This window comes from Chelonia mydas, chromosome 2 (assembly GCF_015237465.2).
Source record: "Chelonia mydas isolate rCheMyd1 chromosome 2, rCheMyd1.pri.v2, whole genome shotgun sequence".
In the NCBI taxonomy this organism is placed as follows: Eukaryota; Metazoa; Chordata; order Testudines; family Cheloniidae; genus Chelonia; species Chelonia mydas.
Window position 1 is genome coordinate 35970448 of NC_057850.1, and position 13302 is coordinate 35983749.

General features: G+C 41.0%; 1 protein-coding gene across 5 annotated transcripts in view; it reads right to left on the reverse strand.

Annotated features, from left to right (window-relative positions):
* Nucleotides 1-1195: 1195 nt before the first annotated feature.
* FZD6 (frizzled class receptor 6) overlaps nt 1196-13302 on the reverse strand; it is a 46908-nt gene continuing 34801 nt past the window's right edge. For all 5 annotated transcript variants that reach the window (XM_037892162.2, XM_007056100.4, XM_043539230.1 and 2 more), the window contains 4 exons: nt 11829-12846; nt 8175-8323; nt 6403-6843; nt 1196-4249 (listed from right to left, as the gene is read on the reverse strand). In XM_037892162.2, coding sequence (XP_037748090.1) covers nt 4081-4249; nt 6403-6843; nt 8175-8323; nt 11829-12846 — 1777 coding nt within the window. In that variant the 3' untranslated portion in view covers nt 1196-4080. The remainder of the gene's footprint in view (nt 4250-6402; nt 6844-8174; nt 8324-11828; nt 12847-13302) is intronic.

The window sequence follows — 13302 nt, forward strand, 5'->3', positions numbered from 1 at the left end:
GACTTCTATTTTGCAGGTCAGATCTGCATGGTGGGGCCCGGGGAAGGACCACCACCTCCACCCCCTGACTAACCTCAGCAGGCCACCCAGCTTGTCTCGATTGGGGGGCGGCGCGCAACCAAAAATTGTAACTCAAAGTGGGGGGTGCTCAGCTCAAACTTTGAAAGCTGCTCAGGGTGCAGGGAGGGGTTGGCTAGGGGCTGTGCACAGTGAGGGGTATAGCTCAGGGTGCAGGGAGAGAGTAGCTAGGAGCTGTGTGCAGGCAGGGGGTAGCTCGGGATGCAGGCAGGGAAATAGCTAGGAGCTGTGTGCTGGGAGGAAACCTCTCACGGTGAGGTAGGTTTTCCAGACCTTGAATCATTCTTGTAGCTCTTTATTGAAGCCTTTCCAAGTTTTCAACATCCTTTTCGAAGCATGGAGACCAGACATGGACACAGTATTCCAGTAATAGTCTCACTAATGTCGTAATATACCTCCCTACCGCTATTTGATATTCCCCTGCTTATATATCCCAGGATCATGTTCACCATCTTAGCTACGGTATTGCACTAGAAGCCCATGATCAATTGGTTGTGTCATGGGAGGTATAAAATATAGCTCTACTATTGACTTGCTGAGATTCTATCTTGAGCAAGTCACTTACTTTCTGTGTCTGGTTCTCCATCTGTAAAATAAGAATACTTACAATACCTCAAAAGGGTGTAACAATTAATTAGTTAACATTGGTACCGTGCTTTGAAAATGCAGTGTAATACAAATCCAAAGTATTTATTGTACTCAACTTTTTAGTGCTCTTGTACTCCTCCTTTTTCTAATTTTTTTAAAAGAGTTTTAAAAGAAAAGCATCTCAAGTCAAACTACTGACATGTACTTGTGCACTGACAGAACATTACGTCGAGATGACACTATGTAAGGACATATATACTGTACTCTAAAGGAGGTCTTTGATTAGGACCAGAGAGAGGAAGAATGGTCCAGTGGTTAGGACCACACATTTACAGTTAACTTGGGCAAGTCACTTTGTTTCTCTATGCCTCATTTCCCCACCTACAAAATGGGGATAATAGTACTTCCCTATCTCACAGAAGTGTTGTAATGACAAACATTACTGTGAGGTGCTCAGATACTATGACAATAGGGGAAATAAAGCCAATTAATGAGAACTAAGTATTAACAATAAAATCAACTCAGGAGCTCCTATTGTACAATATAATATTTTATTACTAACAAAGATAGTAAAAACAAAACTATTAAAAATACATATAAAGTTTTCAGTTTACAAATAGGAGAACAAGAGAATGAAGAATATTTAGTGTTTCTTCACAGAGGATATTTCAGATTTTTCTCATTCTCTATCTCAGCAGCAAGAATATTGTGTGCTAAAAATAAAGGGAACACTAAAAAAACGAACATCCCTTATTTAAGGCAATAAATTACAAATTATAAAATGCAGAAGACACAATATAACAAACATTCAAATTTCAATAGATGTTGGATAAAACAAGTAACTTTGGTTTATCAGAACTACAATTTCTTATTCAGTATTTACATGACCTTTCAGTTATGTGATTTTGCTTGAGTGTTCAAACCACCACCCAAAAAAGCTGTTCAAAGTGGAATGTAATAGCCTCACTGTATCATATATCAAAGTGGATGTGTCACACTAAGAGCCCTCCAGTTACCAGTAAGGCAAAATGCAGAAGAGCCCTATAGAACATCAGTGTTACAGATGGAAGGTGAAATCCTGGCTCCACTGAAACAGCAAAACTCCCATTGACTTCATTGGAGACAGAATTTCACCCAAAGGGCCCTGTCCTGCAACCTTTATCCACACCAGTCATCTTACTCATGTGCATTGTCCCATTGAAAACAATGGGACTCCTCCATTAGTAAGGACTACTCTGAGCTGGGTAATTGGGCCCTAATACCAAAAAATCTAAAGAAAATGTGGCATTTCTGTATAAACACACAGACCATTAAAGCATGTAAAAAATATAGCACATGGAAAATGCATTATTGTCCTGTTTTAAGTGAAAACCTCATCTGATGAATTTGCATGTTAATATTCAAAAGTTGCTTTTTCTGCAATATCATAATTCTCTACAGAGTCTTTAACATTGGATTTTTAGAAATATGTGCTTCAGAACATGCTGTCCCTGTGTACTGAGAGCTTTGTTGTGCCTCCTCATTGGGGATGAGTGGAACACCACTCCAGCAGAAGCTCTGGGAAGCAGCCTTTCTGAAGTGGAGCTGCACCTCATGCACCCCTCCTGTACAGAATGCACAAAGGCTGCATCTTTTTGAGGAGAACAGTCAGTGAAGAAGTTAGGCAGGGTTATAGCTCTGCCACTTCTCTGCCCCATCTCTTTGCACTGATGCTGACACTAGTCTCTCCCAGTCCTGCTATCCCTTAGCTCAACCCTTGTGTAGAGATATCAGAGATTTTTGAACTACTCTATTCTGTTTTCTCAGCACAACCCTGGGTGGACATCATTTTGCCACCATTAGCTGAAAATAGGGGGAAAAATTAGGTAGGATTAACTAAATTGGCAGGGAAATAGAGTGGCAATAGCAGACCATAATATTGAAGTTAATAAACTGACAATTGGAATGTGTTCATGCAAACTGAAATCTGGGGGTGGGTGTGGTCCGGCCCCGGATTCCTTGCAGGGGAAGAGGAAGTCCTATCCTCCCCAGCCCAGCCAGGCCTAGCAGCTGAGCCCAGTGCAGGGTAGGAGCCACGACCGTGTCTTCCCCAGTCCTGCCTCCACCCCACAGTGATTTACCTCTCTGCCGGCTGCCCAGGGCACTCGAAACATACTGCTGGGGAGGGTCGCATGACTGCTTTTGTGGCTTCCCTTTGCTTCTCTGTCAGAAAGTTATTTTTCTGTGCGGAAACAAAGAAATCTGCAGAGGACATAAATGCTGCGCATGCACAGTGGTGCAGAATTCCCCCAGGAGTAATTATTGTAATAAAAAATACTTTGTTTTAGAAAAAGTACTGCCTGTGTGTCGATCAGTTATAACGGAAGGCCGTATCTATGTCCTCCCAGGGATAACAGGTCTAAGCTATTCTGGGGAGTCTCTTGAAGAGAACCTGGTAAACCCAAGTAGTTCCTCTAGGGTGGGCCCAATTTTTACCTTGGATAAATAGATTAATAGGTTACCTTGAAAGGAACCTCTGGTAAACCCAGTAGTGGGATAATAGAGAAGCTATTCTGTGGATACCCTGGGTCTGTTTTTGGGGTAACAGTAAGTGTGCAAAAGCAAAGGGTGTCTCTCCTTTCTCACTTGTGGAGGGACCAGACACAATTTTGCCCTAGATGTGGAGGTTATATTAGTGCTTATATTATCCTGTAGTGACTATTGCTCAGAAGGAAATGATGTCATCTTATTGGTACTAGAAGGAAGCACCTTAGTTATCAGATTTGGGCAACAAACAAAACAGTAGTTCTTAACGTTGAGTTTATAAAAATAAGTTATTTACCAGATTCATTTTTAACTACAAAATAAATCACTATAATTCCAGAGTCCTTTTCAGATTCAGTGTAGAAACTACCATAATACAGTGCTAAGATTAGTACATCATGAGACATTTACACATTAAAGATATCTATAGATTTGTGTAACTTCTAATTATTCTAAATGACACAGCTGTTTAAGATGCAGTTACTTTAAAAAGAAAAAGAAATGTTAATAGGAAGATTGAAAGACACCAGTGAAGCAAATTAAATTTTTATGCTTCAAAATAACTGTCTTCCATAAATTATTTTTACTGTAATTTAACAGTATGTTCATGTATTAGAAGAGAAAGATTTCTCTCATTTCTTTTTCTCTTAAATTACTGCTGACCTGCCCAGTCGAGTGCTATTAGAACTCCAGTTTCCGTTACTCTCCTATGAGGTTAAATACAGTGGTTATTGCTAGACCTCCCCACTATTGCAGTGTAACTTTTAAGTGCAAAACAAGGGATATGTATGTGGTATTTTTACAAGGCACAGAGTATCAGTAATCTCCAGTGTAATACAAACCCATAACAGTTTCATAAACTGAAATCATTCATATAGAAATTCTAATCTTTCAAGGATTTGAACTGTTTCCAAAATCCTGATCTTTTCTAGTGTCTGAAGCTGAGTGGACAAGCATTGATATGGAGCCGCTGGTACTGCCTGGTTGTGAAACATTGGGTAGCTGTGAATTACTGACTTGTAGTGGATGAGTTTCAGTAAAGTCACTTTTAGGAGATACCCTATATGTAATTAAAAACAAAAACAAAACACACCGAAACAATTTTAAGCATATAATGTTTTAGACTGAAACACAAACATATTTAGCAACAAAATGGCAATATACACTGAACTTACAACACTCCTTTTAAAAGACAATAATATAGTTCTGAATACTCTTTCCTTAGCCATTTAATAGGCCTTTGTGTTCCTGAGTCCAGAGGGTCATCAGTAATGTTTTTTATACCAGCCACCTATCCAAAGAAGCTGTATGGCAGCCACAGATGTCTTGGCAAGCATTGGATAGGGAATGCTTTTCACAACCTTTCAGTGCTGTTCCTTTATTTGTCTTAGAGGTCACTATTCAGCAATATAAGTAGGGCCCTACCAAATTCATGGTCCATTCTGGTCAATTTCATGGTCACAGGATTTGAAATTTAGTAAATTTCACATTTTCAGATGTTTAAATCTGAAATTTTTCAGTGTTGTAACCACAGGGGTCCTGACTCAAAAGGGCGTTGTGGGAGGTCACAAACCTGTAGTAGGGGGGTCATAGGATTGCCACCCTCACTTCTGCGCGATGTCAGCAGCTACAGAGCTTCCTGCAGCTGCAGGAGTCATCCAGAGGTGGAGGTGGGTCCGATCGCCCCCTTGCTGCTGGGAGTGTCCCAGCCAGGGGCTCCTAGCTGTGAGTCTCGGCCAGGCTGAAGAGGAACAGGACTTGTCCTTCCCCTACACAATAGCTCTCAGTGGGAGATCAGACCAACCTCCACAAGTCTCCTCTGGCTGCAGGAACCTCCGGGGCTACTGCCCAGTCCCAGCAGGAGGCCCTCAGAGGTGGGTCTGAGCTCCCCCCCGAGAGCGGCTATGCAGGGAAAGGACAAGTCCTGTTCCTCCCCAGCCGTGCTGGAACTCGCAGCTAGGAGCCCCTGGTTGGGGTGCTTCCAGCAGCACGGGGGAGATCAGATTTCAAGGGGAAGGGCTTAGTTCACAGTCCATGACATGTTTTTCATGGCCGTGAAATTGGTAGGGCCCTAAATATAAGGCACATCCTATCCCAAGATAAAAGCTCTAGTACTTCAAACCTCTACTAGAAAAAATCCCCAAATCATATATCCTCATTTAGAAACACATCATCTGCATGGTCATCTGGAAAGTACCATATATACTCGTTCAGAAGCCGAATTTTTTTAGTAAAAAAGGGAAGCGTCAGAGAAGGGGGTCGGCTTATGAATGGGTATAGAGGAGGGAGAGGTGGGACACAGCCCCTCCCCCCAACAGAGGAGGCAAGGAGAGGGAGCACAGCCAGCAGAGCCAGAAGGGAAGAGGCAGGGCCAGAGTCTCTCCACTTTTGGCCACGCTGCTCTCCCCCCAGCCTCCGAAGCAGCTGCAGCTCCAGGGCTGGCAGGCTGCGGCCATGCCACTCCGGCCCCGCAGCCGTGCCACCCAGTCTGGCCCGCCAGAGCACACTGCAGCCATGCCGCCCAGTCTGGCCTTCTCTTGGCTTAAGTAATCAGTCTGGCCCGCTGGAGCACGCTGCAGCCGCACCGCCCAGCCTGCTGGAGCAGCTCCGGCCAGGCCAGAGACATCCTCCCCTGGCCCGCCCTAACTAAGGTGGGAAGGAATGGGATGGGGAGAGTGTGGGGGTCTCACGCTAGGGGTGGGGTCATGTGGGAGGTGGTCACAGGGGTTACTCCCCTGACCCCCAGCTTCTCACTCCCCCCCCTCCCAAAAAAAAATTTCCCCGCCAGTTGCTGTCCCAGCCCGTCAGGGTAAGCAGCTGGTGTAATGGGACACTTTGTTTACTTAGGCGTACCTCCCTGCCTGCAGATGCTCAAGGTAAACAAACTGTCTCGGCCCACCAGCAGCTTATCCTGATGGCCTGGGAGCCAAAGTTTGCCAACCCCTGAATTATAGGGTCGGCTTATGAATGGGTCATAAAAATTTTCCATTTTTACTTATCCATCTCGGGAGGGGTGGGGTCAGCTTACAAACGAACCGGCTTATGATCAAGTATATATGGTAGTTTATAAGAATTACTTTTTTCTTGCAGCTACTGTTATTGGACAATCTGTCTTCAAAGGAAAAGGACACAAAAATATACCATAGTATTGGTAGTATGAACGTACACCAGAAAACTGAAGTCCAAACTTAGATAAAAAAATAAGCATCTTACCTTCCTTCACCCATTCTTTTCATACTCTCAGATAAGCTAATCATATCAAACGTGTTGTCTGCCTTGCTGCTCTTTTCCACCTGTTCCATAGCCAGTTTAGAAGTAGATAATATTTGTAGTACATGTTCACCACCAGCATTCTCCCCTTCCTCCACTTTCTGGGTGGATGTTCCATCTGCCTCCATCTCTTTCTCAGATGTTCCTCGAGGGGTTTTAATTTCTGGAAAGTTCTCTTGGCTTAAGTAATCAGGGTTAGTAATAGCCACTGCAGAAGTTCCGTGATTTGTTGTGGCACCTGTACTAGTCCCCATAGACTTCGAAATAACCTTCAGTTTGTGTGAACTGGATTTGTAGTGCTTCTTTTTATGGTTAACTTTAGAATTGTGCTTCAAGAAAAAGTCACATGATTCCTGCAACACTCTTCGGCTTTCACTGATTGGACTGAAAAACAAAGGCATATGACTAGTTCATCAAAGATCATTTAGACTCAGCGGAAGATTGCTTCTTATTCCAAAATGCGAAGGAAGTAACAAAGGGGGTGGCTCTAATGTACCAAACCTGGCTCCAATGTTAACCAATACTGAGGAAATGATAACCTCTGATGATTGGGAAGAAATTTGGGGATAGTGGCTACTAAGTAATTATATATGTGGAGCAATTAAATTTACAGAAATAGAGCAAAATCCTACATGCCTCATTCTTGCAAATAGTTCCAATAACTTGAATGAGATTAACCATGTGAGAAAGGACAGCAGGATTAGCTCATAGGTAGCTATGTCACCAAATTAAGTTTTCCTAAAGCAAACTTGTTAAAGTGAAAAAAATGGTAAATAGTATAAAATGGGCAACATTTTTTTAATCACTTAGCTGAAAGTAGTTTACAGCTGAAACATAAGAAAGACTCATACAGGAAATGGAAAAGTAGGGAGATGGAAAGAAAGCTATAAGCTCACCATCCAGGAATGCAGACTTAAAATAAAAGGAGCTAAAGAAAACCAAAGTAATGTTGGCTGGGCAAGTCCAAGGAAATAAAGAGTTCTAAAAATACATCCACAGTTTAGGAAGAATATAGGAAATCTAAAGAAAAATATATCAGGGGAAAAGAAAAGGATACAATAATTACAAGGGATGGGACCTAAACTTCCAGTCTGCTTATATTGAAAAGGATATGGCCCATGCATCTCCTACAAAAGAGAACTCTAGGTAAGTTTAAATAAAGAAATGGAATTACTCTTGTGCAGAAGGGGATAGAACAAGAAACAGTAGTCTGAAACAGAAGAAAAAATTAAGGTAGGACATTAGAAATAGTAAGAGAATTAGGGCAGCAGAGTAAGCTACTAAGAAAAATGGTGGATGGACCATCACTGCAAGATACGGTTAAAGCATGAGTGCAAATGATGTAAGCAGCAGACCTGGAAAATGAAAGCAGTCAGAGTTGATGGGGCCAAACAGTCTTCCCTGTTGATTGAAAGTTACAGCCATGTTAGTCAGTGTTAAGAGCAACAAAATCCCTTTTGCTCAATTTAAAGGACCAGATCAGTAGGGAAGTATATTTTCTACCTTATTAGGGCCCAATCATGTAGTCATTGCACAGGAAAAACTTGAATTGACTCCAGTGGGAATTTTACCGATGTCTAACTGCAGGATTGGGCCCTGAGAGAGTAAACAACAATACTTTTTCTATATTGCCTGACATATATTTAAAGGGACACATGTTACAAATACATTTTTTTTAAAGCTTATCAGTACCACATACAAAGAGTTGCTCTTACTCTCTCTTGCGATTTCTGTTGAAGAAACTGGCCCATTCAGAACAGGTCTTTTTACTTCCCACCCAGAATACTGGAGAGATGCCAACAATTAACGTCATCAGGTACTTCATCAGAAACAAAAATATTTCTGGTCTAGCTAATGCCTTTGCCTGGAAGATAACAAAGTTCAATAAACAAACACGCACACGCAGACACACACACACACTGACTCTTGACAAAGTGCATAAAATGAACAGAAACCATGTACAAGAGCATACTGAGGTACTTTCTATTTTACACCAGCTATCCTATACTGCATTCAGACACACTATGGACTGAACTAAAACATGCACAGTCAACTCAGATCTGGTTAATCTTTGCTTATGGAGATGTAGCTGAAGGTGTGGACAGGAGGTGAGGCATCAAGGGAGATTTTTTTAAAAAACTGGAAGAAAAGATTATTTGGAGGGGAGAAAAGTATTATTAAGCAGTTTCTCCAGTGAAACACTGCATATTTGGGAGCTTCCTCTGGATACAGAGGAGATGGAGTGGATGAATTAGATTTAATTACATGAATCAGGATCTTCAGAGAGCTTCAGGACAGCATACAGAGGTCAAAGTAAGCTGGTCTGGTCCGGTCCATAGCCAACCGTACTGGCAGGGGGCAGCTTCCCCAGGCCGGTGATTTAAAAGGGCCCTGGGCTCCTGGCACTGGCTGGAGCCCCTGGCCCTTTAAATCGCCACCAGAGCCCCTGGGCTCCCAGCCGCCACCACAGCTACCCCTACCATGGGGCTCCAGTGGTGATTTAAATGGCCTGGGGCTCCCAGCCGCCACTACCGCAGCCAGAGCCCCGGGCCCTTTAAATTGCTGCCGGAGCCCCGGGGTAGTGGCAGCGATTTAAAGGCCCCGCCCCTTCCGCCTGAGGTCCCACCCTTTTCGGTTGAGCCCCCCCTTGCTCAGGTCCCCGGCCCTGCGTACCGGTAAGTCCCTTAAGTTACTTTCACCCTTGCCAATATACCAGTGTTTTCTGCTGTTTATTGCAAAATTAATCCACCTATGTGCAGAACAGGGTCACAGTTGTTGAGACATTTAACTCATTAAGTGGTTATTTAACTTCCTCTCCCATGCCCCAAATGTAATTTATTTTTTCTTGGTTAATCCACTTGTCTCTGTATTCTGGCCTTCAAAGCACTAGTCACTCTTTTTGTTAGCTAGGTACCCATAATTGTTGAAGCTGAAGTTTTTGTTTCGTTTTGAACTAAGCAGAGTAAAAAGAGAAGCCACTCTGTAGTTAATAGGTTTTTGTCACTGGAAAACAACAAGTACAACACAAAGGAACAGATCCAGTTGTAATATTTCTTGGAGAGAGTAAATAGCAACAGAACAAACCTATGCAATCAAATATTATACCAATAAACTAAATAATCCTTGAGAATTATGTCATTAATTTCTTATTACCTGTGCTGCAAGGTAAACATTGCAAGGCAAATTTCTTAAAGAAGGAATAGATACCTCAACTCTTAACTTTCTTACTTTGGAGGGTTTAAGTTGATAAAAGGCTCAATGCTGTATCCCCTGAAGTGGATATTTTGTCACTGACTTTAAACAGGAGCAAGAATAAGTATTAAGGACCCAGTCCTACGAGGGGCTGTACTCAACTGTCATTGACGTCAATCAGAGTAGAGGGTACTCAGAAACTTGCAGGATCAAGCCCTAACATTCTATGAATTCTGTGTTTATTCTTCTTGTTTTTATGGTAGCTCATTGCAGTATAAACATTAATGGTGGGATGCAAGGCAACTGAAGTTTGTAACTTGACATGAAAAACTAACAGTTCCCTTACTGTTATTTCCTTCTTAAACACCAGCTCATAAATAGCGAGACATAAACCAAAAATTACTTGATATGACAGAGAATTTTATGCATTAAAACAAAATGTAATTTATAGAGAGTACTGCATATGTGCAGTTGGTATGCATATTAAAGTCTTTCTGAAGACAATTTTTTAATCAAAAGTCAAATTTTAAACCTGAACATCTCAGCAATTTAAGATATATATTTTTAAAATTTCTAAAACTTAAGTCCACATTACCAAAAATCAGTTTGCAAATATGCAATCATAGTTGTGAGAAATAAAGAGTGAAAAGCTCAGTATTTTGTACTTGTACAATTTAAGAAAAGACAAAACTGATTTTAATCAAATGTGGTTCTGACCAAAATGTTCAAATTCGAATGGCTAAAATTAGTTGCTTAAATACTTAGGTACATATTTCAAGGCAGCCTCATTTTCAGAAATGCTGAGTAACTTCAGGCACCTAAATTAGAAAATTTGGGGAAATAGTTTTTAGGAATAGCTGCCTATTATGTAGAAAGTTTCCACCATGAACCATTTTTTTTTTTTTTAAGTTCAAATAACTTAAAAATTTAAACTCATGACTCTAAAAAGATTTTAAGTGCCACCAATCTGATTAGCTGGAGATTTCAACATAAATATTGGTTCAGTCAATTTATTTAAATGTTTAACTGGTCTATAAATATTACATTGTGTGTATTTCATTGGCTTCCCTAACTTCAGTCTACCCACTAAATGTTGTTACAAATATCATAATGCATTTCGATGCCTTTTTTATGTTAACATTACAATATGACAGGTTTCAGAGCAGCAGCCGTGTTAGTCTGTATCCGCAAAAAGAAGAGGAGGACTTGTAGCACCTTAGAGACTAACAAATTTATTTGAGCATAAGCTTTCATGAGCTACAGCTCACTTCATCAGATGCATGCAGGGGAAAATACAGTGGGGAGATTTTATATACACAGAGAACATGAAACAATGGGTGTTACCATACACACTGAAACGAGACTGATCAGGTAAGGTGAGCTATTACCAGCAGGAGAGTGGGGGAGAAATTCTTCTTTTGTTGAAGAATTGCCACTTTTAGGTCTGTAATCGAGTGACCAGAGAGATTGAAGTGTTCTCCGACTGGTTTTTGAATGTTATAATTCTTGACGTCTGATGTGTGTCCATTTCTTCTTTTACATAGAGACTGTCCAGTTTGGCCAATGTACATGGCAGAGGGACATTGCTGGCACATGATGGCATATATCACATTGGTAGATGTGCAGGTGAACGAGCCTCTGATAGTGTGGCTGATGTGATTAGGCCCTATGATGGTGTCCTCTGAATAGATATGTGGACACAGTTGGCAACGGGCTTTGTTGCAAGGACAGGTTCCTCGGTTAGTGTTTTAATTGGAATTAATTTGCAAACTGGACATCATTAACTTAGGCTTGAATAAAGACTGGGAGTGGATGTGTCATTATACAAAGTAAAACTATTTCCCTGTGTTTATTTTCCCCCCCTAATGTTCCTCTCACATTCTTGTCAACTGCTGGAAATGGCCCACCTTGATTATCACTACAGAAGGTTTTTTTTTACCCCTCCTCTCTCCTGCTGGTAATAGCTCACCTTACCTGATCAGTCTCGTTACAGTGTGTATGGTAACACCCATTGTTTCATGTTCTCTGTGTGTATAAAATCTCCCCACTGTATTTTCCACTGCATGCATCTGATGTAGCTCACAAAAGCTTATGCTCAAATAAATTTGTTAGTCTAAGGTGCCACAAGTCCTCCTTTTCTTATTACAATATGAATTATACAAAACATTACTCCTTACCTGGTAAGGACAGGGAATATGGTACTGATCACAATGGTCAAAGACCCAAGTGGTCTCCCAGATTCTCCTATACATCTGCTCATAAACATAACATCCAAGAAGTGCCACCAGTGGTACCAGGTATAAGCCACTAAAGACTCCAATTCGAATCATAAATTTCTTCAGCTTCTCTTGGTTTCTGCCATCATGCTGTATGACTTGCCGCACATGATTTAAAGAAATAATTCCAGATAAAAGGAGAGAGAGACCAACAAAAACACAAAAGCACAAAGGCAAAAGGACAAAGTATCGAGATGCATCCAGGTCATAGAGACCAACAAAGCAAACTCCACTGATATTGTCCCCTTCAACTTTGTTCATTGCAAGGAGCATAATGGTGAGAAAACCAGGTATGCCCCATGCAACTGCATGGAACCAAATTGCCTTTTGTTCAATAGCTTCACAGCTCCATTTTCTTCCTGCTGCTAGGAACCAAGTGATCGTAAGAATCACCCACCATATTGTTCCTGCCATAGTGAAAAAATACAAAACCATAAAAAAGACAGTGCAGGCTTTGTTTTGAGAGCCAAGAACAACTGTTTCACCAATTTCTAACTTTTCATCTGCCTTGTTACAAGCAGTTCTATTTCCCAGCAAAAAGCCAATGAAGTATATCAGAGACACTATACTGTAACAGACTGAATAATATATGATTGGCCTCTCTGGGTATCTGAACCTTTTAACGTCAATCAGAAAAGTCAGGAATGTGAACAGAGTAGCACAAAGGCAAAAAATTGAAACTATTCCAATGAAGCTTTTGGCAACATCCAGCTCATAATTTTTGAAGTACATATTGGGACATGGGGGTGCACACTGATCAATTCCCAAAAACTTGTAGCCTTGTCCATTGGAGGTCTGCAGATGCCGCGGACACCAAAATCCATAGTCTCTTCGAGCCTGCCCTGGGGTCTTCTGTGTTCCATGGACCTTTGTGGTTACAGCGGCAGTGACAGGAGCAGTTTCATCACAATCCTCCAGTCTACACAGATTAAGAAAAGTGCATGTACATTAATACGCTTCCACTGTCAAGTGTTCCCTTATTTTACTGCTATTCTTCCTAAGTGTGAAAAAGCTGTTTGAGTAATATATTTTATACATGATCCAAAAATTAGTTTATGAGAACAAAATCAGGTGGCCTTTAGAAAAAATTTTGAGTAGAGTCAAATAAAATCTTTAATGTTAAGTTTAGAAGAACAGTTGAATACAAGCTGTTTATTCTTTACAAAACCTTGGTTTTGTATTCAGTTGGTTATGAAACACTTCAAATTCTTAAATTAAAAGAGACATTTTGCAGTTGTTTCTTTACTGGTCTTATTCCACATCAGAATTATTTATATACATGTAAACTTGTGAAAAAACACCCATCATAGATTTTTATATCTGGTTGACAAATTGTTGTTTGAGATTCACTAGGGATAATGCAAGCTCCAATCCA